The sequence below is a fragment of the Oncorhynchus tshawytscha genome, linkage group LG15 (assembly GCF_018296145.1).
Source record: "Oncorhynchus tshawytscha isolate Ot180627B linkage group LG15, Otsh_v2.0, whole genome shotgun sequence".
NCBI lineage: Eukaryota > Metazoa > Chordata > Actinopteri > Salmoniformes > Salmonidae > Oncorhynchus > Oncorhynchus tshawytscha.
The window spans coordinates 29,424,749-29,449,465 of NC_056443.1; the positions used below are offsets into that span (position 1 = coordinate 29,424,749).

The 24,717-nt window shown below is 42.1% G+C and overlaps 2 protein-coding genes across 10 annotated transcripts in view; both read left to right on the forward strand.

Moving 5' to 3' along the window:
* The window catches only part of LOC112214800 (EH domain-binding protein 1-like protein 1), a 59,977-nt gene extending 53,145 nt beyond the window's left edge, over positions 1–6,832 (forward strand). For 4 of the 8 annotated variants that reach the window (XM_042298410.1, XM_024373827.2, XM_024373829.2 and 1 more), the window contains 2 exons: positions 3,534–3,648; positions 3,995–6,832. In XM_042298410.1, coding sequence (XP_042154344.1) covers positions 3,534–3,648; positions 3,995–4,091 — 212 coding nt within the window. In that variant the 3' untranslated portion in view covers positions 4,092–6,832. The remainder of the gene's footprint in view (positions 1–3,533; positions 3,649–3,994) is intronic. The other 4 variants (XR_002948155.2, XR_002948156.2, XR_006078956.1 and 1 more) reach the window with 4 other exon arrangements.
* Positions 6,833–12,115: 5,283 nt separating this feature from the next.
* On the forward strand, positions 12,116–24,370 carry si:ch73-40a2.1 (tyrosine-protein kinase receptor TYRO3). Of its 2 annotated transcripts, XM_042298412.1 has the most exons (15): positions 12,117–12,488; positions 12,901–12,965; positions 13,251–13,899; positions 14,097–14,252; positions 14,532–14,867; positions 15,334–15,505; positions 16,077–16,168; positions 16,334–16,453; positions 16,573–16,653; positions 18,646–18,738; positions 18,878–18,993; positions 19,108–19,217; positions 21,357–21,516; positions 21,735–21,868; positions 23,835–24,370. In XM_042298412.1, the coding sequence occupies exons 1-15, from the start codon at positions 12,407–12,409 to the stop codon at positions 24,124–24,126; spliced, it is 2,658 nt and encodes an 885-aa protein (XP_042154346.1). In that variant the 5' UTR covers positions 12,117–12,406; the 3' UTR covers positions 24,127–24,370. The 2 variants fall into 2 exon arrangements, with proteins under 2 accessions (XP_042154347.1, XP_042154346.1); XM_042298413.1 differs by lacking the exon at positions 12,901–12,965 and having other exon boundaries at positions 12,116–12,488.
* The last annotated feature ends 347 nt before the right edge of the window (positions 24,371–24,717 follow it).

Genomic DNA, 24,717 nt, shown 5'->3' on the forward strand with positions numbered 1-24,717 from the left:
AACCATGGCACTCCACGAGGAGCCTGCCTGTTACGCGAATGCAGTAGAAGACAGGGTAAATTGCTAGCTAGCATTAAACTTATCTTATAAAAAACAATCAATCATAATCACTAGTTATAACTACTGATCCAGTTTAGCAGGCAATATTAACCAGGTGAAATTGTGTCATTTCTCTTGCGTTCATTGCACGCAGAGTCAGGGTATATGCAACAGTTTGGGCTGACTGGCTCATTGCGAACTAATTTGCCAGAATTTTACGTAATTATGACATACATTGAAGGTTGTGCAATGTAACAAGAATATTTAGACTTAAGGATGTTAGATAATATACCGAACGGTTCCGTATTTCACTGAAATAATAAACGTTTTGTTTTCGAAATTATAGTTTCCGGATTTGATCATATTAATGACCAAAGGCTCGTATTTCTGGTGTAACCAATGTGAAATGGCTAGCTAGTTAGCTGGGTGTGCGCTAATACTGTTTCAAACGTCACTCGCTTTTAGATTTGGAGTAGTTATTCCCTTGCGCTGCAAGGGCCGCGGCTTTTGTGGAGCGATGGGTAACGATGCTTCGAGTGTGGCTGTTGTCTGTGTTCCTGGTTCGAGCCCAGGTAGGACCGAGGAGAGGGACGGAAGCTATACTGTTACACTGGCAATACTATAGTGCCTATAAGAACATCCAATAGTCAAAGGTATATGAAATACAAATGGTATAGAGAGAAAGTCCTATAAATACTATATTAACTACAACCTAAAACCTCTTACCTTGGAATATTGAAGTCTCATGTTAAAAGGAACCACCAACTTTCATATGTTCTCATGTTCTGAGCAAGGAACTCAAACGTTCGCTTTTTTACATGGCACATATTTTTATGTATTTTTATTACTTTCTTCTCCAACACTTTGTTTTTGCATTATTTAAACCAAATTGAACATGTTTCATTATTTATTTGAGGCTAAATTGATTTTATTGATGTTTTATATTAAGTTAAAATAAGTGTTAATTCAGTATTGTTGTAATTGTCATTATTACAAATTTAAAAAAAAGTTTTTTTTAAAAACTTGTCCAATTAATCGGTATCGGCTTTTTTGGTCCTCCAATAATCGGTATCGGCGTTGAAAAATCAAATCGGTCGACCTCTAGTATATACAGTGTGTGCAAATGGCATGAGGAGGTATGGCAATAAATTGGCCATAGTAGCAAAGTAATTACAATTTAGCAGATTAACACTGGAGTGATAGATGAGCAGATGATGATGAGCAGATGATGGTGTGTAAGTAGTGATACTGGTGTGCAAAAGAGCAGCAAAGTAAATATAAACAATATGGGGATGAGGTAGGTAGGTTGGGTGGGCTATTTACAGAGGGACTATGTAGCTGCAGCGATCGGTTAGCTGCTCAGATAGCTGATGTTTAAAGTTAGTGAGGGAAATGTAAGTCTCCAGCTTCAGCGATTTTTGCAAATCGTTCCAATCACTGGCAGCAGAGAACTGGAAGGAAAGGCAACCACGGTAGGTGTTGGCTTTGGGGATGACCAGTGAGATATACCTGCTGGAGCGCGTGCTACAGGTGGGTGTTGTTATCGTGACCAGTGAGCTGAGATAAGGCGGAGCTTTACCTAGCATAGACTTATAGATGACCTGGAGCCAGTGGGTCTGGCGATGAATATGTAGCAAGGGCCAGCTGACTAGAGCATACAGGTCGCAGTGGTGGGTGGTATAAGGTGATTTGGTAACAAAACGGATGGAACTGTGATAGACTGCATCCAATTTGCTGAGTAGAATATTGGAAGGTATTTTGTAGATGACATCACCGAAGTCGAGGATCTGTAGGATAGTCAGTTTTACTAGGGTAAGTTTGGCGGCGTAAGTGAGGGAGGCTTTGTTGCAAAATAGAAAGCCGATTTATAGATTTGATTTTGGATTGGAGATGATATGAGTCTGGAAGGAGAGTTTACAGTCTAGCCAGACACCTAGGTATTTGTAGTTGTCCACGTATTCTAGGTCAGAACCGTCCAGAGTAGTGATGCTTGTCGGGCGGGTGGGTGCGGGCAGCGAATGGTTGATAAGCATGCATTTGGTTTTGCTAGCGTTTTAAGAGCAGTTGGAGGCCACGGAAGGAGTGTTGTATGGCATTGAAGCTCGCTTGGAGGTTAGTTAACACAGTGTCCAAAGAAGGGCCAGATGTATACAGAATGGTGTCGTCTGCGTAGAGGTGGATCAGGGAATCACCAGCGGCAAGAGCGACATCGTTGATATATACAGAGAAAAGAGTCAGCCCGAGAATTGAACCCTGTGGCACCCCCATAGAGACTGCCAGAGGTCCGGACAACAGGCCCTCCGATTTGACACACTGAACTCTATCAGAGAAGTAGTTGGTGAACCAGACGAGGCAGTCATTTGAGAAACCAAGGCTGTTGAGTCTGCCGATAAGAATGTGGTGATTGACAGAGTCGAAAGCCTTGGCCAGGTCGATGAATACAGCTGCACAGTATTGTATTTTATCGATGATGGTTATGATATCGTTTAGGACCTTGAGCGTGGCTGAGGTGCACCCATGACCAGCTCAGAAAGCAGATTGCATAGCGTAGAAGGTACGGTGGGATTCTAAATGGTCTACTGCCGTCCGCTAGATAATTACACCTCAAATACACAAAGAGCTTAAACCTAACACTACTTTCCATTCTCTAAGAATATATTTAAACTGTATATTCATTCTAAGAGTATATAATGATTTGAAACAGTGACAATATATAAGAACCGTAATTTATGATCTATCAGCTCCAACTCATGGCTCCTATTCAACCCTAATGGACTCATTCTGGCACTCAGAGACAGCCCTCTTTGTACTTTCCCTCTGCCCAAATACAATGCTCATAGATCATTCCATCTAACCCATGTTTACTGCTGCTAGGCTTATTTAGAATTAGAAACGGATTCAAAAGGGCTCAAGTCAGAGTCTCCAACAGCAGTAAATTTTGGACGTGATTGACTCACACAATTAATATGTCTGTTTCGTAAAGTCAGACTTCCCAACTATGCCGTGGTATCTGTCCACCTGCTGGTTTGAGGAAGTGACCCTTTCTTTAATTACGTAATTTATTGTAATCCTTTGTTTACTTCCAGTTGAATCACAAGGGTATAGTTTAAAATTAAACACATTGCAATAAAAACCTGGTCATGGAACTCAATTTCATGTTGGCAAAGCAACAACTGTCTTCTCTACTCTGTACCACCCTCAATCTCTTACCGCTCTCTCCCTCTCACTCTCTTCCTCTCCTCTGCTCACTGTCTCCCCTCTTTTCCTCTCTCTCTACCTCTCCTCCTCTTACTCTCTCCCTCTGCTATCTTCCTTTCACTCTCTTCCTCTCCTCTGCTCACTGTCTCCCCTCTTTTCCTCTCTCTCTACCTCTCCTCCTCTTACTCTCTCCCTCTGCTATCTTCCTTTCTCCCTCTTCCTCTCTGCTCACTCTCTTCCTCTCTCTCCCTCTCCCTTTTTCCTCTCTTCCCCTCCCCTTTTTCCCTGTCCTCCAGAGTGGCAGAAGACAGTGGCCCATAAACACAGGGAGCAGCTGCTACTGCAGGAGCTGGTGTCTCTGGTCAACCTGAGGGACGAGCTGGTCCACGACATGGACGCCAAGGAGAAAGGGTGAGACAGCCAGGGCTGCATCCCAAATGGTACCCTATTCCCTATATAGTGCACTACTTTTGACTAAAGCCTAATTGGCCCCTGGTAAAAAAAAAAAAAAAGAAAGTAGTGCACGATATAGGGAATCGGGTGTCATTTGGGATGCATCCCATGGCCCAGCTGAGTCACACACGCTGAATACACACAGCAAACACAGGAGCTCATCTGGGTGGACGGGGTGCTATGGGGTGAATGAGATGTCAGGTGTCTTTTGAGTTTTGTCTTCCTCTGCCACACAGTTGAACGTAAGTCTGAGAGAGTGACTGTTTGATATGAGACTACTGTTCTACCTGTTCTCTGCGTCTAGGGCTCTGGAGGAGGACGAGAGGCTGGAGAGAGGCCTGGAGCAGAGACGAAGGAAGTACAGCAAGAAGAGCAAGCAGGAAAAGTGTGCACTGCAGTAAGGCCTGGCGTTGGACACACCCGAACCAGGCAGCCCAGTGGAAGGTCACACCCGAACCAGGCAGCCCAGTGGAAGGTCACACCCGAACCAGGCAGCCCAGTGGAAGGTCACACCCGAACCAGGCAGCCCAGTGGAAGTTCACACCCGAACCAGGCAGCCCAGTGGAAGGTCACACCCGAACCAGGCAGCCCAGTGGAAGGTCACACCCGAACCAGGCAGCCCAGTGGAAGGTCACACCCGAACCAGGCAGCCCAGTGGAAGGTCACCTGGATGCACATTGGGACTAAAGTGGTATGTGTGTGGATCATGACATCAACACTGCATGGAAGAGACTGAGAACTGTGTTATGGGACTGCACTAGGAGGACATTAAACAATGTTCACTCACCCCCCTCTATGATATGACTGAGCCTCATCGCAACCTATGACTGGTTGTCAACAGTCACCCTGCTCTTCAGATTGTGTTTTGATTGGATTTAAGTTGAGTTTTTTTGTGCATAGTGTGTGTATACTGTTGGGTTTTAATTTTGAGTAAATAACTCAAGGACACTAGAGAAGCTTAACCAAGTTGAATTCTTCCAAAAGGGTCGATATAGCTGTAATTCAGACAAAGACATAGCTTCCCCCGCGGCAGGGTAGCCTAGTGGTTAGAGCGTTTGGACTAGTAACCGAAAGGTTGCAAGTTCGAATTCCCGAGCTGACAAGGTACAAATCTGTCGTTCTGCCCCTGAACAGGCAGTTAACCTAGTCCTAGTCATTGAAAATAAGTATTTGTTCTTAACTGACTTGCCTAGTTAAATAAAGGTAAAATAAATTTTTTTACTTCAGGTCACAAAGACATATCCCTAACAAACTAATCACCAGATTAAGTGCCTTACACTTTTAGAAAAAAGCATTCCAAAATGGTTCTTCAACTGTCCCCATAGGATTTTTGGTTCCAGGTAGAACCTTTTTTGGTTCCAGGTAGAACCCTCTCGGGTTTTACATGGAACACAAAAGGCTTCTACATGGAATCAAAAGGGTTCTACCTGGAACCAAAAATAGTTATTCAAAGGGTTCTCCTATGGGGATAGCCAATTAACCGTTTTAGGTTCTAGATAGCACCTTTCTTTCTAAGATACTGTAGAATCTGTTACAGTAGTGTATTATGGGTTACTTCAAAAAGGTATTTTCTACTGAATGGGATATTAGGGAAGGGGCAGGGCTCCTGTACTTAGCTACATCAAATACCTACATTAGACCCATGCAGCAGGTGGATTGATTCACCCCTTTTCACCTATTGTTAAATAAGCAGTCTGATTATTGAAAATTACAATGGCGAAATGGAAGTGAAATGCTGAATTTGTGCAAACAAAGAATGCCAAAACGAGCCTCCTCATTTATTGCAGTATGTTGGCTTGGACTGTGCAGACAGCGAGCACCTGTTGTCTGATTCTTCATTGAGGTGAATGTATGTGGATGCTCCAACACTCAAGCAGAGTGGGAGATCTTGGATGAAAGAGGCAAAGGACAGAAGTCAGTATACTGCAGCTTGGTGTCTGAAAGAACAAAGCAGTTTAAACGTGTTGGAAATATTTGAAGCTTTTATTTATTGAATAGGTATTCGACAGATAATCCGACCTATCCTGCCTGTCATATGTGCCTTTAACCAGATCCAGAGTTTTAAAAAAAATGTTCAGAAGTAGGACTCAACTTTGTGTTCCTAGTTCTCAAATGTTTATGCAGTGAGTTCAGTTACTGTTTGTGACATTAGTCTTGTCATGCCTTGTTTTCCATTGATTGCTTTTTGTTGTTGTTTCGAAAGGTAAATAAGGAAGCGGTGGAGTCTGAAAATGATCAATTTCAAGATGCTCTAAAATGCTAGAGAACAGGAATATTCAAATGGAAAACGTGAGGCAAATGCATGTTTCTTAGTGTTTCCATCTTAACCATACAACTATCAATTGCTATAGTCTTATTAGCAAATCTGTAACGTGCAAAAGTGTATGCGTTAAACGAATAACCCTCATACATGATACAAAAAAATACACTTTAGCTAAAATATATTCTAGTATTAAAACTCCAGCACTTCGCTACAGCAGGATTACTGCAGATGTAGGATCTGAATTTGAGCCAGTTTTCTACAGCAGGAAAATAATCTTGCAGCAACAGGAAATGTGAATTATTATGTGGATTATAAGTAATGGACATTTTGTATGGGGTTGATACATTTATAATTATGGCAAATCAAGTCTGAAATTTCAAAGTGGAAATTACAAACTTTAGAAGCATTTTTAAAACTCAAATACACTACAAGTTTGTGTTTCCTGCAACAAAAGAGTGATCAAATGAAGATCCTACATCTATATTATTGGCCAGGCAGGAGTGCACCAGAGCATGATATTTGCTTGACATCTTCTCCACTACACTTTGTGTAATGTTAAGTTATCATGAGCGCAGGCGTTTCTATTTCAGTGGGAGGAACTACTTAACAGAGTAAAAACATGATTCTGTCCGGAGTTATTTTGGGTGACACTGGAGAGTGATTTTTTTTTATTTTTAGAAGTGTTTGAATTGTTGTTCCAGCTTGTTCCCCCTCTGCCCCACTGTTAGTTACTGTGTTAATGTTCCTACCACTGTGTGAGTTTGAGAGATTTTACTTTCAGTTTTCTGAAATAGCTTTTGGGGAAGGTTTTGTTTATTTTAATGTACTTTTGCACTATTTGTGATGTTTGGAGAATTAAAAAGGTATCTTGGATCAGTATTTTGGATCAGTATTTTTGTAAACGACATCCACCTTGTTTATTTTAATTCATATGGATATCATACATTTACATTATGAATCCATCAGGATTATCAGTTGTGCATAATATAATACAAAGTACATTTATATTCTCACTTAACCCCCATATTGATTTGTCCTTTAATGCTATAGCCGATAGAAAAACGTTGAAACAGTCAAAAAATAAATCATAAGGAATAAGGTTTAGAAGTGTCTGTCCTATATCTAAGAGATATAAGAAAGTTCAGGATTTAACCCCTTTTTTTTGTCAGCACAAAACTACTTCCATAATTCCTTCCATTAATTGTTTCAACCAGAACAGGGTTACCTTCAGACGAGTGTTTTGCGAGTCTCCCCTTTCCATAGTGGGGTCATATTAGTTTGTAGCCCAAACCGTTAGGACGCTACAGATGTTTTCATGAGAAGACTGATTTTCGGGATGTCTCCTGGTCTGACAAACAGCACTGTAGGTCTTCCACGGCAGATGGGGAAGGCCAACACAGGCAGATGTGGTGGATTGCGATGTAGTCCATACTCAGTGACCTCAGCTGAAATGCCCAATAATAGAGTATAAAGTTGGGTATATGTAACAGTATAACGCACCGCTAACTAAGCTAGCCGTTTCACATCCGTTACATATAGAAAGCCTTCCAAACTTTTTGGGACGCTGAAGCCCTAGGACGGTTCCCAAGAATGACGTTAGGGGAGGAAGAGGAAGCATTGAAAACAGGAAATTAATACTGGGGATTTTGGTGGGGATTTTTGTATTACGTTAATTATATTGACGTCAATCGATTCATTAACCAACAATTATACCTGGCTACACTTCAAAGCCGAAACATATCCATAACTGAACGTCAGTGCTGAGAACCAACACCTCAAATGTATTTTTTTATTTCACCTTTTATTTAACCAGGCAGGCTGGTTGAGAACAAGTTCTCATTTACAGCTGCGACCTGGTCAAGATAAAGCAAAGCAGTGTGAACAGACAGCAACACATAGTTACACATGGAGTAAACAATAAACAAGTCAATAACACAGTAGAAAAAAAGGAGTCTATATACATTGTGTGCAAAAGGCATGAGGAGGTAGGCGAATAATTACAATTTTAGCAGATTAACACTGGAGTGATAAATGTTCTACTGCTTGAGCTCCTGTTCGTCTAATAGAATATTAGCGCAAAAGTATTGTGCAGCTCCTAAATATAATACGTTTCAGCAACCAAAATGAGTACCGGCACATATTTGAGTTCAAGTCGAGCACTGCTGACCGTAGAAATCGACTTACTACCATGAAAGTCATTTTTAGTGTGCCAATGCGTGGATGCTATTTCCCTTCGGGTTGTTTTTACTCCCAAACTATCTTTTGATATTTGTTTCATTAGTCCATTGTTGGTATTGTCCCAAAATGTTCTGCATGTCAGCCATCAAGATGTCAAGATATATAACTTTCAAAATAGAGAAATACAGCCGCTATTTCCCTTCAGGTTGTTTTTACTCATTAATTTCCATTCCACTGAGAGTTGGTCCTCATTGTTAGTCTCAGTGTATTGCCTATGGGCACAATGATGATTTAGTTAGTCCAGGGCACGGAGCTCTAGATCTGGAACTATAGGGGCCTGCCCAACAATAAAAACAATGTTCATCGGGAGTATCCCATCAAAGGTATGTTGTTTAGATTGGGTGCTGGATCATGTTGTAATGCGTTTTCCTGTTATTAAGGAAACGAGATTGAATCTCGGGAATAATACAGGACTGCCCACTCCTGAAAGACTTGTTAACCCCTTATTGTCTCATGTCAAAGGATTATGTAAATTGCTCCTGGCCATAGAGAAATATGTACTTCCCTGACCTCTCCAATACATTTAAAAAAATGTATTGTATGTATGTGAGCTATCAAAAATAACATTTCCAGAGAGCTGGTGTGTAATACATTGTATGCCACTGGTATGGCCTGAAACTAAGAAGGATAGTATACTTAATTATAAAGTGAGAAAGTGCTGTGAAAAGTAATCATTCAGGAAACAGGCTCGAACCGCACACATGGAGCATGTCTGGCTACACAATGCATCCCCATGGGTCATATCCACAATGCTTTGTCAGCATGAGAAACAGTTACAGTGGGGCAAAAAAGTATTTAGTCAGCCATCAATTGTGCAAGTTCTCCCACTTAAAAAGATGAGAGAGGCCTGTAATTTTCATCATAGCTACACTTCAACTATGACAGACAAAATGAGAAAAAAAATCCAGAAAATCACATTGTAGGATTTTTAATGAATTTATTTGAAAATTATGGTGAAAAACAAAAGTTCTCTACTTTGACTCGCGCTCTCTCCCTCCCTCCACTGAGACATAACCAAGAGTAACGAATTTACGTATGCCTACAGTGGCAATTTTAGCTGTAAATCTTGGTGGGGCAAACTTACATTTTGTTGTTGATGCATGCCAGCAAAGCCACCACACAACACTAAACAATACATGCACTATAATGGTGACAAACGGTGCCCATAAAGCCTACATAAAACTGTCCCAACAGCCGAGATTTGTTTTCAGCACAGTGGAGTGAATCCCTGCCACCGCTACACCTGGCTATCAGTGGAGCCTTGTCTGGCAGCGAAACAGTTCATGCAGCCTCATTTACTGCCTTTAAAAAAACATGGCTGACTTGCTTAAACAAATGTAATTTCTTCTGACAATTGAGATGTAAAAACTATGGCATGAGCGGATCAGAGGCAATCCGTAATTTAGATTGACATTAATGAGCGAGCTAAGACGGATGTAGTCAATATAACTATTTATTCAGCACTTTTGATATGTACAGTGACAGAATTCAGAACATGGAGCGTTCTTACAGTATTCTCCCTGTACACCAACTCAGAACCGTAGGATAAATAAAGGGGGCATATAAGCAGACAATGAAAGCTCTTACAGTGTTCGATGATGACATTTCTCTAAAACAGGCTATAGGCTACATGTACACCACCAATTTAGAACAGTAGGCTAAGTTATGAGGGGGAAAGGGACCAAGTGATTAGGGTGAGCCACATGGGCTACGAACAGCTTACTACACAACATACACTTAGTATTATTGTCGTAGCTACAGTATACATATCTCACTGGAATATTACATAATTTCTGCAGCAGCATACAATATGTTGTTGGACTCACCTTGTTGTGCTGTGCTCACTTAAACAGCAAAGCTGCATGGCGGTCCTTCTTGTGGGCAAACTTTGTCATCAAAGTCTGGCATTCTCTGGATTTGTGGAGTTTAACACAACTGGGAACTCGGAAAAAAAACTAGGTTAAATCATGACATCAGTGATCTTCAGGTCAGAGCTCTAGGAAGAGGCCTGAGTTTCCGACTTGGAATTGCATGTTGGACAACTGTTCAAAATGTATTTTCCCAGTCGGAGCTTGTTTTTTTCCTAGTTCCCAGTTGTTTTGAACTCACTGGTGTCTGAGATTTCCCCGTTCTGTGTTTCCAGTTGTTTTGACTGCAGCTGAAGTCACGCTGGATTGACAGCATGGCCAATATATGTAATATTTTCTGGCCAGTGGTGTTGCATGTGAATGTTTATCATTTTAAGCTTGGAAAAGTGAGCCTTAAAACCAGACTTGGACCACCTCTCCACTGAATAGAAGGCTAGTGATTGCTTTGCAGTTAGCTAACGCTTGCAATTAGCCACTGATTCCTTCCAAACCACTCTGTTGAATTTGCGATTTCCAACTTGTTGTGTAATGTTAATGTCCAATGGCCGATGAGCACCGATATGTTTTATCTATAATTTCTCTTCATATGACAAGGATTTGCCAGTAGATTGTCAACATAATTCTTGAAGATGACTGCTTGTCTAGCTTTCTAGCTAAGATTTTGAAAGTATGATGTTGACATGATCAGTCCAATCAAGGCTACAGTAGATATAATGTGATTTGACGTAATTTTATCTGTGACCAATGACCTTGAGCCTTATTGGATTGGCACTTCTAATGTAAATCTATGGCAGAACCCAAGGGGCTTGAATTTTTGAGTTCTCCCTGTAGATTTTGTGGTGACGTAGTGTCCCCATGAATGACATAACACTGATCCAATCACTGCGCAGCTAGAGAACATTACCAACGCGTCCGCTCTGTATTTTAAGCTGGCTGCCCCACCACCACAGAAAGCACTGAGCTAGGCTGAAACATCTGCATTTTGAGGCAGCCTTTGGTGGCAAACTAATATGTGATATGTATTGTCGCCAAACAAACATGCAAAACAGGTGGGTCTTTCACAATGACCGGTAGCAACTGTGCCTACAAGACTACTTGATCTGAAAAGTGAAATCACAGTCAGATTTTTTTGTTGTTGTGTGCGATAGATGACAGCAGAAAAATATTTAAAAGTTCGTAATACAACTAAAAAAGTATTTACAAGCAAAACCAGCCAAGATTACCATTTGTACAACATAACTGTCATCGATGACAGTTGGCCCACATACTGCACATTTTAGCTGGCCCTGCCATCAGTAGATTTCTGCCTACGCCACTGAATTGAACTAAATGAAAACCTAGAGTGCATTTTAAGAAGCTATTCATTAGACTTCTACTTCTTCTACTGTTTACCATTACTCCACAATGATTGTTGCGACACCTCAGTCTTATAAGCAGGCCACAAATATCTGTTTTCTTTGTACTTGTACTGTGGAAAGCAGAAATTGACCAAAATGGCAAAGTCATGTGATTTCAAATCTGAAAAGAAGAAGAAGTGGGAGATATTGACCAATACTGGGCTTGTGTTGATCAGTGGGAGGACACGCATCCTTCATGGGATAACAGTAAGTCTGTACAGGATGACATCAGAAACGAGTGAATAATATGCCTCTCCTCAAGACTTCTCTGCCTTCATATGACCTGTTATGAGCAGTTTTGTATGAGCGATTTTACACCTTTCTAAGCTTGATGAAGTTAACAAACTGAAAATCATCTTGATATATAATATTTGATTGGTTGATCATCATCATCGTCATCAACAAAAAACAACAACAGAGAAAACAAAAACAGTGACAGCCCCCCACTGACCCTTTCAGAATTATACTATTATTCTAATGTAAATTATTCTAAAAAGTATTCTGAAAAATTAAATATTTTGATAAAGCTAGGACTAGGCATCTATGCATTTTTAATGGAGCTACTACTATAGGATATTTGAGTGACGGAATGGAGGTTATCAAATTAACTTCACGCCTCAGCACTCTAATCTTCCTTTCTGTCCTATTGTTATTCTAGCAAGGGGTGAGTGGAGGAGGGAACAAAAAGTAATGTAATAGCCTTCAGGCGTAGCGACATTCTTATGGTCAAACTGAGGATTCCAGGCTGAAAGAATTTCCCGCTATCGCAATATGACCAAAATATTTGACATGTAGCCCAGTTTAGCTATAGACTTCTTACAGACCAAATGCATTGTGGAAAAAGTGGTTCCTGTTTAAACTTCTTCATAATAGCACTTCGTCGTCGCTTGAAGACAGCGTGTTCTGATGTATATTGACAGAACTTGAGAAGACTGGGAAGTGTGCGGACGATGTCGGCCGTCAGGTGGAATGTTGTACTTTGGTTATGTATATACTGTGGCTGCACCTTTGCGCAAACAACCTCGCGAGAAGGTAAGTCATTCATACAGGTGTTCAAGATGACGTCCGAATGATGTACATTGTTGTGTATACGTTGACGAGCACGCAAATAGCCTGTACTGTATATTTGATCATATTTTCAGATTAACAATAGTTTTCTTTTCAATTCTCCTGGTAGTAATATGCCTCTGTATTGTACATTACACTACTAAAATGAATAAAATTATACTTGTATTTATATATATATTTTAAATAGAATAGAACGTTTTGTATAATGTAATTACTGCCACTGTCTGTGCACTTTACAGTATTTACATTTCATGCCAGAACACCATGTTATTTGAGAGCTGCAAAAGGCTTACATTATGGGTCATATAAACCCTTTTTACTTCCAATCCTCTCCCGTCGTTCCCCGCCTCTGTCCCCTCTCTTCTCTTCCTTTCAGTGGAGCTCTTCAACTCAGTCAAACAGGCCAGTCTGAAATGGACATCTTATCCAGACCCAAAAGCAGTACGTAGAATGGCTACCCATTCTGCTCTCTATGTCTAGCAGAAACACTAGATGCTGTGGAGGTTTAGACCAGTTACTTTATAGATCATTTATGAAATACATTTTTGGCCAGTTTCCCTGACACAGTTTAAGCACGAGAATCTCTGTTGAATAGGCTTTTTAGTCCATTACTTGGTTAAATCTGTATGAGGGAAACTGCCCCCTGGTGTTTTTGGCCCTGTCCTACAGTAGGCCTATGGCTGTATGCCTAATAACATGTTGTATCCTCCTCTCCTGTCACTACAGTGGAGTGAGAAATTACTGAAGATGGGTTCAGAGACCCAAGTCCCAGTCTATCAAGCCTGCGCTGTCAACAACAAACCCAGTTCAAGATCACTACTGACTAATTGGATTGCACGGAAGGATGCCCTGCACCTGCTATTGGACCTACAATTCGCCCAGGAAGAGGAGTCATCATCTAATCAGCTGAGTCCACTCCAGGTCCACCTTCTGGAATCAGACTCTCCACTCACCAAATTTAGTGAATCCCAGAATCCCCTCAATCTAAAAACCTCTCAGACTTTCAGCACCACAACAGAAGTGCATCGGATCAAGGAGTACCTTAAAAACAGCCTGGAATTAGTGTTAAACACTGAGCCTCTCTCACACAACGGCTTCCATCTTGGATTCACCTACTCAGGGCCCTGCATCTTCCTATCCTCTGTCAGGCTGTACTACAGGAGATGTCCTCGTTTGGTCAGCCACCTTGTTGGGTTTGAGGGAGCGTCTGCAGGAGCGGGGCCATTGACAGGGTCTTGTGTTGAAGGCGCCGTGGGGGTAGAGGGGCAAGTGGAGCCCCCTCAGAGGGAGTGCCAGGTGAATGGGGTGTGGGGTCCACTGCAAGGGGGGTGCACCTGTGCCCCGGGTCACCAAGAAAAGGTGGACTCTTGTGAAGGTATGTGACGACCAACCCGAAAAACACCACTATGATGAGTTTGACTCTAGTAGATACACAGTATATTTTTTGGGACAGGAATTTTTCCAGGTCAGGTCGCATAGTCGGGAAAAGCTCCTGGCCCCATGCATCTTAAAAGGGCTAGCCGTCTATTTGTGTAGTAGCCTTGACAGATTTATTTGGGTTTCTTCCAACAGCCTGTGGAGTTGGATACTACAAGGCAGCCAATGAGAGTGGGGGTTGTCGCTCGTGTCCACCCAACAGGAAGACAGACAGGGAGGGTGCAGAAGGGTGTGACTGTCGTCAGGGGTACTTCAGCCTCCCGGGTGACCCGTATGTCATGGGGTGCACACGTAAGACACTCCGACGAGTTCCTCAAACCACATTATTTTTGTAATTTCGTAGTATCAAACAAGATTTATGGATGAGTTGTGTAGAATGTAGTAAATAGTTCAACAACTTGCTTCAACTGAATAGGGATGTGCCATATTAGAGGAGTCAGAGGGTAATTCATGAATCTTAATAACAATGGGAAACAGGTTTGTAGATGACAACCATGTTTCTTTCATTTCCTAATTTTCTTATGTTGCAATATCTCGAGCTGTTTGGAACTTAGTATTTCTCTTCCACAGGACCACCCTCTGCTCCTGTAAATGTAACAGTCCAGCACCTCAATGACTCAATACTGACTCTGCTTTGGGACCCTCCCATTGACCTGGGGGGGAGGCAGGAAGTGATGTATGACGTGGAATGCTCAGAGAGAGAGGGAGGGACTGCTGGTCAGTGGGCAGTGTGTGGGGAGGCGGTCATCTTTCTCCCTGCCTCAGCGGGACTGACCGTCACTGCAGTCAACCTCACATGGGTCAGCCCATGGTCGGACTACCGGCTGTCGGTCCAGGCAAGAAATAATGTGTCATTCCACCAGGGGGCAGCAGCGTCATCAACAGCATCTATAATCATTCATAGATGTGAGTGTCTGGATGATGTCATTACTACTACCTCATTCTAACACAGCTGTAACTGCTGCTGCTGATACAACGGGTGGGTCTAATCCTGATTGCTGATTGGTTAAAATTAAGGAAGAACATGTGAGTCATGATCAAGATAAGAATTGTACCATCCTACTGTGATCATACCCTTATCATATCATAACATGTCATCGTGAGTTTGGATGATGTCATCACATTTGGCATCGCTGTTACGGTATATTAACAAAACCAAAACGGCTGATGCTAACAACGCTGCTTAAAGATAATCATGACTCAGAGCACTAACCTTGGCTGTTAAAAGCCTCACTGTGCTGATGCACACATGTGCAAGGTTATGGGTAACACATACAGCTCATTTCCTTTTGATGTAGAAGGACATGGAATGTCAGGACAGATATGAATCCAACCCACTTCAAATGATGTGAAGATACCCATCTGTCTACAGGGAAATCTCTAGTGACAAGCACCCCTGGTTCCATCCCCCTGGATCCCCACCACTCCCATGTGGAGGGTCCCTCTCCCTGGGTGATCATAGGAGCTCTACTGGGAGTCCTACTGCTGTTGATTCTGGTCCCTGCTGCTGTTTATTCTCTGCTACGCAAATACACCAAGCTCAGGTAAATACACCAAGCTCAGGTAAATACACCAAGCTCAGGCAAATACACCAAGCTCAGGCAAATACACCAAGCTCAGGCAAATACACCAAGCTCAGGCAAATACACCAAGCTCAGGCAAATACACCAAGCTCAGGCAAATACACCAAGCTCAGGCAAATACACCAAGCTCAGGCAAATACACCAAGCTCAGACAAATACACCAAGCTCAGGCAAATACACCAAGCTCAGGCAAATACACCAAGCTCAGGTAAACCAGAATACCCACCTGGGGACCAGAGGAGGCTGGTGGGAGGAGCTATAGGAGGAGGGGCTCATTGTCATGTCTGAAATGGAATTATTGGAACCGTATCAAACACATCAAACATATGGAAATCACGTTTGACTCTGTTCCAAAAATTACATTCCAGCCATTACAATGAGCCCGTCCTCCTATAGCTCCTCCCACCAGCCTCCTCTGCTGGGGACAGAGCCTTTGTGATCTAGCTTGGATGTAGAGGTTCATATATATATATATATATATATATATATATATATATATATATATATATATATATATTTATTTATTTTCCAGTCAAGACCAAGAGGTGGAGCTGCTGCCTTCTCACTCAGGTGTGAGCTATGGTCGTAATGAGGGCCCACACGCTGCCCCTCAGGAAGTCAACAGTGAGTCTGAGACATGGCCAAGAATTCACTATAAACAGTAGACACAGCATTTGACTCAGAAAGACAGGACTGTCAGATGAACTATCTAGATAACAGTGTTGTGTCCCCATTTGACTCCCCCCTCCGTTCTCTTTTGCCCCCTTTCCTTTCTCTCGTCTCCTATAGTGGTGTTGGTACCTGGTGTGGTTCAGTTGCTGGAGAGTGTTGGTGACAAACTACTTACCAGTCTGAGGGATGTCCTGGTGGACAGGAACCAGCTGACCCTGGGAAAGGAGCTGGGAGCTGGTCAGTCAAGGAGACGTATCATATAACATTCTATTCTAGTCTGCAGCCTGCTTTACTATTCTATCCTGATAATGAAGCATGTTCCAGTGAATTATAATGGGTTTTGACTGTACCTCCAGGAGAGTTTGGCTCTGTCTACGAGGGGATCTTTACTCCAGAGGAAGGGATAGACATCAAAGTAGCTGTCAAGACTATGAGAGGTACGCATCATTCAGGGAATTATCCCCATGTAACACGAATGGATATCTTGAAATATCCCCATGTAAAAAAATGGATATCTTGAAATATCCCCATGTAAAAAGAATGGATATCTTGAAATATCCCCATGTAAAAAGAATGGATATCTTGAAATATCCCCATGTAAAAAGAATGGATATCTTGAAATATCCCCATGTAAAAAGAATGAATATCTTGAAATATCCCCATGTAAAAGAATGGATATCTTGAAATATCCCCATGTAAAAAGAATGCATATCTTGAAATATCCCCATGTAAAAAGAATGCATATCTTATCAAACACATGTAAAAAGAATGCATATTTGACCAATATCATTCCATTCCAGCCAAGAATGGCCCTATCCTGAAATATTTATGTAAAAAGAATGTTTTCTTGAAATGTGGCTTCAGTTGGAAAAGAATGCAGGATCTTAGAAATATTTCTGTAAAAAGAATGGATATCTTGAAATACCATGTAAAAAGAATGCATATCTTGAAATATCCCCATGCTCAAAAAGAATGGTATCTTGAAATATGCCATGTAAAAAGATTCCATATCTTGAAATATCTTGTAAAAAGAATGCATATCTTGAAAAATCTGTGTTAAAAAGAATGGATATCTTGAAATATCCCCATGTAAAAAGAATGCATATCTTGAAATATCCCTTCATGTAAAAAGAATGGATATCTTGAAATATCCCCATGTAAAAAGAATGCATATCTTGAAATATCCCCACAAAAAGAATGGATATCTTAAAATATCCCCATGTAAAAAGAATGGATATCTAAATGAAATATCCCCTCCTAAAAAGTTTGGATATCCTCATCCCCAGTAAAAAGAATGGATATCTTGAAATTGCATGTAAAAAGAATGGATATCTGAAATATCACATGGAATGGATATCTTGAAATATCTGGCTGTAAAAAGAATGGATATCTTAAAATATGCCAGTCAAAAAGAATGGATATCTTAAAATAGCCCCATGTAAAAAAAAATGGATATCAGGAAATATCCCCATGTAATTGGGAAGGATATCTTGAAATATAATGGATGTAAGTGGAATGGATATCTTAAAACATCCAACGCATGTGTAAAAAGAATGGATATCTTGAAATATCCCCTCCCCTCAAAAGAATCCATGATCTTGAAATATCACCATTGTATTCAAAAAGAATGCATATCTTGAAATACCAACAGGTTCAATGAGAATGGATATCTTAAAATATCCCCATGGTAAAAAGAATGGATATCTTGAAATATCAGACATGATAAAAGGAATGGATATCTTAAAATATCCCCAGTTGGTAAAAAAGAATGGAAACAAAGCCTTGTCACATTGAATATGCCTGAAAGATCACCATGCAAAAAAGAATGGATATCTTAAAATATTTATTAAAAAGAATGTATATCTTGAAATATCCCCAGTCAAAAAGAATGTGATATCTTAAAATATCCCCATGTCTTAAAAAGAATGGATATCTTGAAATATCCCCAGGTAAAAAGAATGGATATCTTGAAATATCCCCAGGTAAAAAGAATGCATATCTTGAAATATCCCCATGTAAAAAGAATGGATATCTTAAAATTTCAGGTAAAAAGAATGGATATCTTGAAATATCCCCATGTAAAAAGAATGGATATCTTGAAATATCCCCATGTAAAAAGAATGGATATCTTGAAATATCCCCATGTAAAAAGAATGGATATCTTGAAATATCCCCATGTAAAAAGAATGAATATCTTGAAATATCCCCATGTAAAATGAATGCAGTCTATTCCTTATGACTGTATGTCTGTAGCACAGGATGCTGTTGAGGGGAGGACAGCCCATAATAATGGCTGAATGGAATGTTATCAAACACATGGGAACCGATATGTTTGATACCATTCTATTCATTCCATTCCAGCCATTAATGAGCCCTCACCTGTGGTTTATATAGCTTATACCGTATGTTTTCTCCCTATGTGGCTTCAGTTGGACTCGACAGGCAGGAGGACTTAGAGTCGTTTCTGAAGGAAGCAGAGATCATGCAGCACTTTGACCATAACAACGTTGTCAAACTTCTTGGTAATTCTGCCCTACTAGCTCACCTTACTCTAACGTATTTTAATGCCGACTTTAATGCCATCACTCAACATTCCATTCATCCTTCAAATTCTTGTTGCAGTATTGGCATCCTCTGAAAGTATCTGTGTTTGTCCTGCAGGGGTCACCTTGGAGCAGGATTCTCCTTTGCCAGTCCCTCTGGTGATACTACCCTTCATGAAGCATGGAGACCTGCGCCGGTTCCTCATCGCTACCCGCTACGGGGATATTCCCATGGTGAGACACACACACCCACACACAAAGAGGCATGGACACAAGGACGCACATCACACGTGCACAGTCTCTGACTAATATGTATAATCTAAATGAATACCTCTTCCCTCCTCACAGTTTGTGCCTCACCAGAGTCTTCTGCGCTTCATGGTTGACATTGCAGCAGGGATGGAGTATCTGAGTTCACATGGCTTTTTGCACAGGGACCTGGCTGCACGCAACTGCATGTAAGTCCACCAGGGGGTGCCAGTCAGTCAGAGTGTACTTACACGGGAGCCTCAGATAAGGAAGACCGCATGCATCTATGTCACAGGAGGTCGGTGGCACCTTAATTGGGGAGGACGGGCTGGTGGTAATGGATGGAGTGGAATTGTATCAAATACATCCAACGCATGTGTTTGATGCCATTCCATTTGCGTCATTCTAGCCATTATTATGAGCCGTCCTCCCCTCAGCAGCCTCCACTGATCTATGTCCACACCATTGGTATTCAGCTAAGGGAATACTATACGATGAAACCTACCAACAGGTTCAATGAGGATGGGTAAGGTTCTTCCAGGTCTTCGAGGACATGGTACCAAGAAACACAGACTGATATCAGGATAGTGGGATGGATGAATACACCAGTTGGTAAATCAATTGAAACAAAGCCTTGTCACATTGAATATGCCTACAGATCACCATGCAATAGTAAACATGTTTTCTTTGTAGCTGTAAGTACATTTTATTAAATAGTGTATAACGTAGTTGACTACCAGTCAGACTTGTTGTGTTTGTATCTGTGTGTGTCTGCGCTCGTGTGTGTCTTTCCCAGGTTGGGGATGATGTGTGTGTGTGTCTTTCCCAGGTTGGGGGATGATGTGTGTGTGTGTCTTTTCCAGGTTGGGGGATGATGTGTGTGTGTGTGTATGTGTATGTGTGTGTGTGTGTGTGTGTGTCTTTTCAGGTTGGGGGTGATGTGTGTATGTGTCTTTCCCAGGTTGGGGGATGATGTGTGTGTGTGTGTCTTTTCCAGGTTGGGGGATGACGTGTGTGTGTGTGTGTGTGTCTTTTCCAGGTTGGGGGATGATGTGTGTGTGTGTGTTTTCAGGTTGGGGGATGATGTGTGTATGTGTCTTTCCCAGATTGTGATGGGGATGTGTGTGTGTGTGTGTGTGTGTGTGTGTGTGTGTTTGTGTTGGGTGTGATGTGTGTGTGTCTTTCCCAGTTGTTTTCAGGTTGGGGGATGATGTGATGTGATTTGTGGTGTGTGTGTGTGTGTATCTTTTCTAGGTTGGGGGGATGATGTGTGTGTGTCTTTTCCCAGGTTGGGGGATGATGTGTGTGTGTGTGTGTGTGTGTGTGTGTGTGTGTGTGTGTGTGTGTGTGTGTGTCTTTTCAGGTTGTGGGATGATGTGTGTGTGTGTCTTTTCCAGGTTGGGTCTTTCCCATGGGGGATGACGATGACGTGTGTGTGTGTGTGTGTGTATGTGTGTGTGTGTGTGTGTGTGTGTGTGTATGTATGTGTGTATGTGTGTGTGTGTGTGTGTGTGTGTGTCTTTTTCAGGTTGGGGGATGATGTGTGTGTGTCTTTCCCAGATTGGGGGATGACGTTTTCAGGTTGGGGGATGATGTGTGTATGTGTCTTTTCCCAGGTTGGGGGATGATGTGTGCATGTGTCTTTCCCAGATTGGGGGAGGTTCAGGGGGGATGATATGTGTATGTCTTTTCCCAGGTTGGGGGATGATGTGTGTGTGTGTGTCCCATGTATGTATGTATGTATGTGTGTGTATGTATGTATGTATGTATGTATGATGTGTGTGTGTGTGTGTGTGTGTGTGTGTGTGTGTGTGTGTGTGTGTGTGTGTGTGTCTTTTTCAGGTTGGGGGATGATGTGTATGTGTCTTTCCCAGATTGGGGGATGATGTGTGTGTGTGTCTTTCCCAGATTGGGTCGTTTTCAGGTTGGGGGATGATGTGTGTATGTGTCTTTTCCAGGTTGGGGGATGATGTGTGTGTGTGTATTTTCCAGGTTGGGGGATGATGTGTGTGTGTGTCTTTTCCAGGTTGGGGGATGATGTGTGTGTGTGTGTGTATTTTCCAGGTTGGGGGATGATGTGTGTGTGTGTGTCTTGTGTGTGTGTGTGTCTTTTCTAGGTTGGGGGATGATGTGTGTATGTGTATTTCCCAGGTTGGGGGATGTGTCTTTCCCAGGTGTGTGTGTGTGTGTGTGTGTGTGTGTGTGTGTGTGTGTGTGTGTGTGTGTATGTGTGTCTTTTGTATGTTGGGGATGTGTGTGTGTGTGTGTATCTTTTCCAGGTTTGGGGGATGATATGTGTGTGTGTCTTTTCCAGGTTGGGGGATGATATGTGTATGTGTCTTTCCCAGGTTGGGGGATGACTTGCGCGTGTGTGTGGCTGACTTTGGCCTCTCCAAGAAGACATACAGCAACAACTACTACAGACAGACAGTGACTATCCGAATGCCGGTCAAGTGGATGGCCATAGAGAGCCTTTCAGAGTCCATCTTTACTAGCAAGAGTGACGTGGTAAGTCACACATGACTAAGAGATGACTTGCTTGCATGACATCTGACTGACCCATCACTTGGACCAGCAGTGTGAGCTGACCCTGTGACCTGACCAGGGCAAACTCATTCCTGAAGCTAGCAGAGGGTGATCCTAAAGATAGCTGTAAATAACTGGCTGTTATGACAATGCATGTTTAAATTGAAGAAAGTGTGTGTGTGTGTATCCCTTTACTACAGTGGTCATTTGCGGTCACCATGTGGGAGATAGTGTCCAGGGGAAGGACACCGTATCCTGGGGTCCACAACCATGAGCTCCTGGAGCTGCTGAACGCTGGACACAGACTCAAGCTTCCTGAGTGTGATGACAAACTGTGAGTCCTCACTTTATTCTTGTCTAGTTTAGTAGTATGACCTCACTTGTTATGGAGTCAATGGGGGAATGTAGCTCAATGCATGTTCACAAGAACTGATGCTAGTTTTGTGAACGTAGATATGGTTACCAGTAGCCTGTGTTTACAATGTAACGTGTGAATGCAATAATTAATTGAATTTGAGGCTGTATTTAGTGAAAACTTCAGTTTACAGATTCACACAGAGTTGCTGACAACTTGGGCCATGTTTGAATCCCACTGGGCAAAAACTGGTTGAATCAATGTTGTTTCCACATCATTTCAGCCAAAATCTGTAATGTGATGACGTTGAATCAACGTGGAAAACTGATTGGATTTCCAAAAAGTCATCAAAGTCAGGGAATTTTGTATTTTTTCACCCAACTTTTAACCTACATCAAATGACAGGGTGACATTTTTGGTCGATTTCACGTTGAATTCACGTTATTTGACAACTCAACCAAATGTAAATCAAAGCCAGTAGTGAAAAAAGTACTCAATTGTCATACTTGAGTAAAGATACCTTAATAGAAAATTCCTCAAGTAAAAATGAAAGTCACTCAGTAAAATACTACTTGAATAAAAGTCTAAAAGTATCTGGTTTTAAATGTCCTTAAGTACAGATGTGGAAGAAATACTAAATTGTCATACTTGAGTAAAAGTAAATGCTGTACATCAAATTCCTTTTATTAAGCAAACCAGATGGCATGATGTTCTTGATTTTAAAATTTACGGACAGCCAGGGACACACTCCAACATTATTTACAAATGCAGTATTTGTGTTTAGTGAGTCCTCCAGATCAGAGGCAGTAGGGTTGACAACATGTTATATTAATAGGTATGTGAATTGGACCATATTGCTGTCCTGCTGAGCATTCAAAATGTAACGAGTACTTTTGGGTATCAGGGAAAATGTATGGAGTAAAAAGTACATATTTTCTTCAGGAATGTAGTGGAGTAAAAGCAAAGTAATGTCCAGATACCCCCCAAAACGACTTAAGTAGTACTTTAAAGTATTTTTACTTAAGTACTTTACACCACTGATCAAAGCTAGATGTTGAACTGACGTCTGTGCCCAGTGGGACATAAAGTGCGCCTGGTTTCTCCCCAAATATTTATTGGCTAGCTTCTGGACCTCCCCTGTAGTTCTAACTAATTGAATCAACGTGAGCCTTATTGGCACGACAGGCTGTAACTGAGAGTTGGGCAACATGGAGCATGTCCACAGAGGTGATATTGTCTGTGTAATTAATTCTATGTTCACCCTGCCTCTCCCTCTCAATCCATCTTCCTTCCTCTCTCTGATACGGTGTCTCTTTCCTTTGTTCTATCTCAATCCATCTTCTTCTCCCCTTCTCTCTTCCTTTCTGCACTGTCTGACTTATTCCTCTCTCTCCCTCCCTCTCTACCTCCCTCTCTCTCTACCTCCCCCTCTCTCTACCTCCCTCTCTCTCTCTCTACCTCCCCCTCTCTACCTCCCTCTCTCTCTCTACCTCCCTCTCTCTCTCTACCTCCCTCTCTCCCTCCCTCTCTACCTCCCCCTCTCTCTACCTCTCTCTCTCTACCTCCCCCCTCTACCTCCCCTCTCTCTCTACCTCCCCTCTCTACCTCCCTCTCTCTCTCTACCTCCTCTCTCTACCTCCCCCTCTCTCTCTACCTCCCTCTCTCTCTCTCTACCTCCTCTCTCTCTCTCTCTCTCTACCTCTCTACCTCTCTCTCTACCTACCTCCCTCTCTACCTCCCTCTCTCTACCTCCCTCTCTCTCTACCTCCCTCTCTCTCTACCTCCCTCTCTCTCTCTACCTCCCTCTCTCTCTCTCTCTACCTCCCTCTCTCTCTCTACCTCCCTCTCTCTCTCATCTTGCGAGATGAGGGAGAGAAAGTAGATATATATACTGTATATATGCACTGCACTCATCTCATCCCTGCACCTCTCATCTCCCCCCTAGTTATGAGGTGATGCTGAGTTGTTGGCACAGGGAGCCAGGACACAGGCCTGATTTCAGGGAGCTGGGGGAGACGCTCAAAGCCCTTCTGTTTGAGCTGCCCCCGCTGGAGGCCAGCCAGGAGGCCCACTACATCAACCAGGGCCTGGAGGCTGCCACTTACAGTCCGTGGGTTGCCGATGGATATGACAACCCTGGTTTTGAGGAGGGCGCAGTGGGGAACGTGTACCTGCCCACCCCTGTGGGGGCTGGGGCTAATGCCAAACCTCCACCCAAGAAAGATGAGGAAGGATGAAAACTGAGTCTGCTGTGTAGACAGTGGATTAGGAAGGCATTGTGAAAGAGGCTCTGCTTTTTAAAAACGTTCTCTGGTGTTTTTGTGTTTCAGTCAGTTTGGTGTTTTATGTTCTGTCAGCTACGGTTATAGCCTACAACAATCCAAGCGTGTTTGAATGTGTTTATTCCATGCGTCATCTCTGTGGTTAGATACCTCTGCACAAATCAACATATCAAATTTCGATAAATTCAAATCACCTTGACACTTTTATATGTACAGTATCTCGCTCTCCCTATGTGTGTGTGTGTGGCAGACAGATTGCTGGGCATTACCTTGTCTACTGATGATTGGTGTGCCACAATGTTTCTCCAACTTCTGTAAATAATGTTTGATAATCAAATATGATTTTTTTATGAACATTGTTTTAGGGATGATCTTTGAAACCCATAACTACATAAAAGCATTACATTTTTTCCAGAGTTCAAATTTGCATGAAGAAAGAGTGATATTATGCAAGAATAGAGTGTGATGTGTCACCAAAGACAGTACAGTATGAAGATAAGCTAAAACTGCTTCTCCAAAAGAAATCCCCGATCACACTTGTTTGCG

Bases quoted from the DNA above. Each gene is read 5' to 3' on its own strand.
- si:ch73-40a2.1 (XM_042298412.1), top strand. From the start codon at position 12,407: ATGTCGGCCGTCAGGTGGAATGTTGTACTTTGGTTATGTATATACTGT. The intron at 16,454-16,572 runs GTCAGTCAAGGA...CTGTACCTCCAG, and splicing joins GGGAAAGGAGCTGGGAGCTG to GAGAGTTTGGCTCTGTCTAC. The intron at 21,869-23,834 runs GTGAGTCCTCAC...TCTCCCCCCTAG, and splicing joins CCTGAGTGTGATGACAAACT to TTATGAGGTGATGCTGAGTT.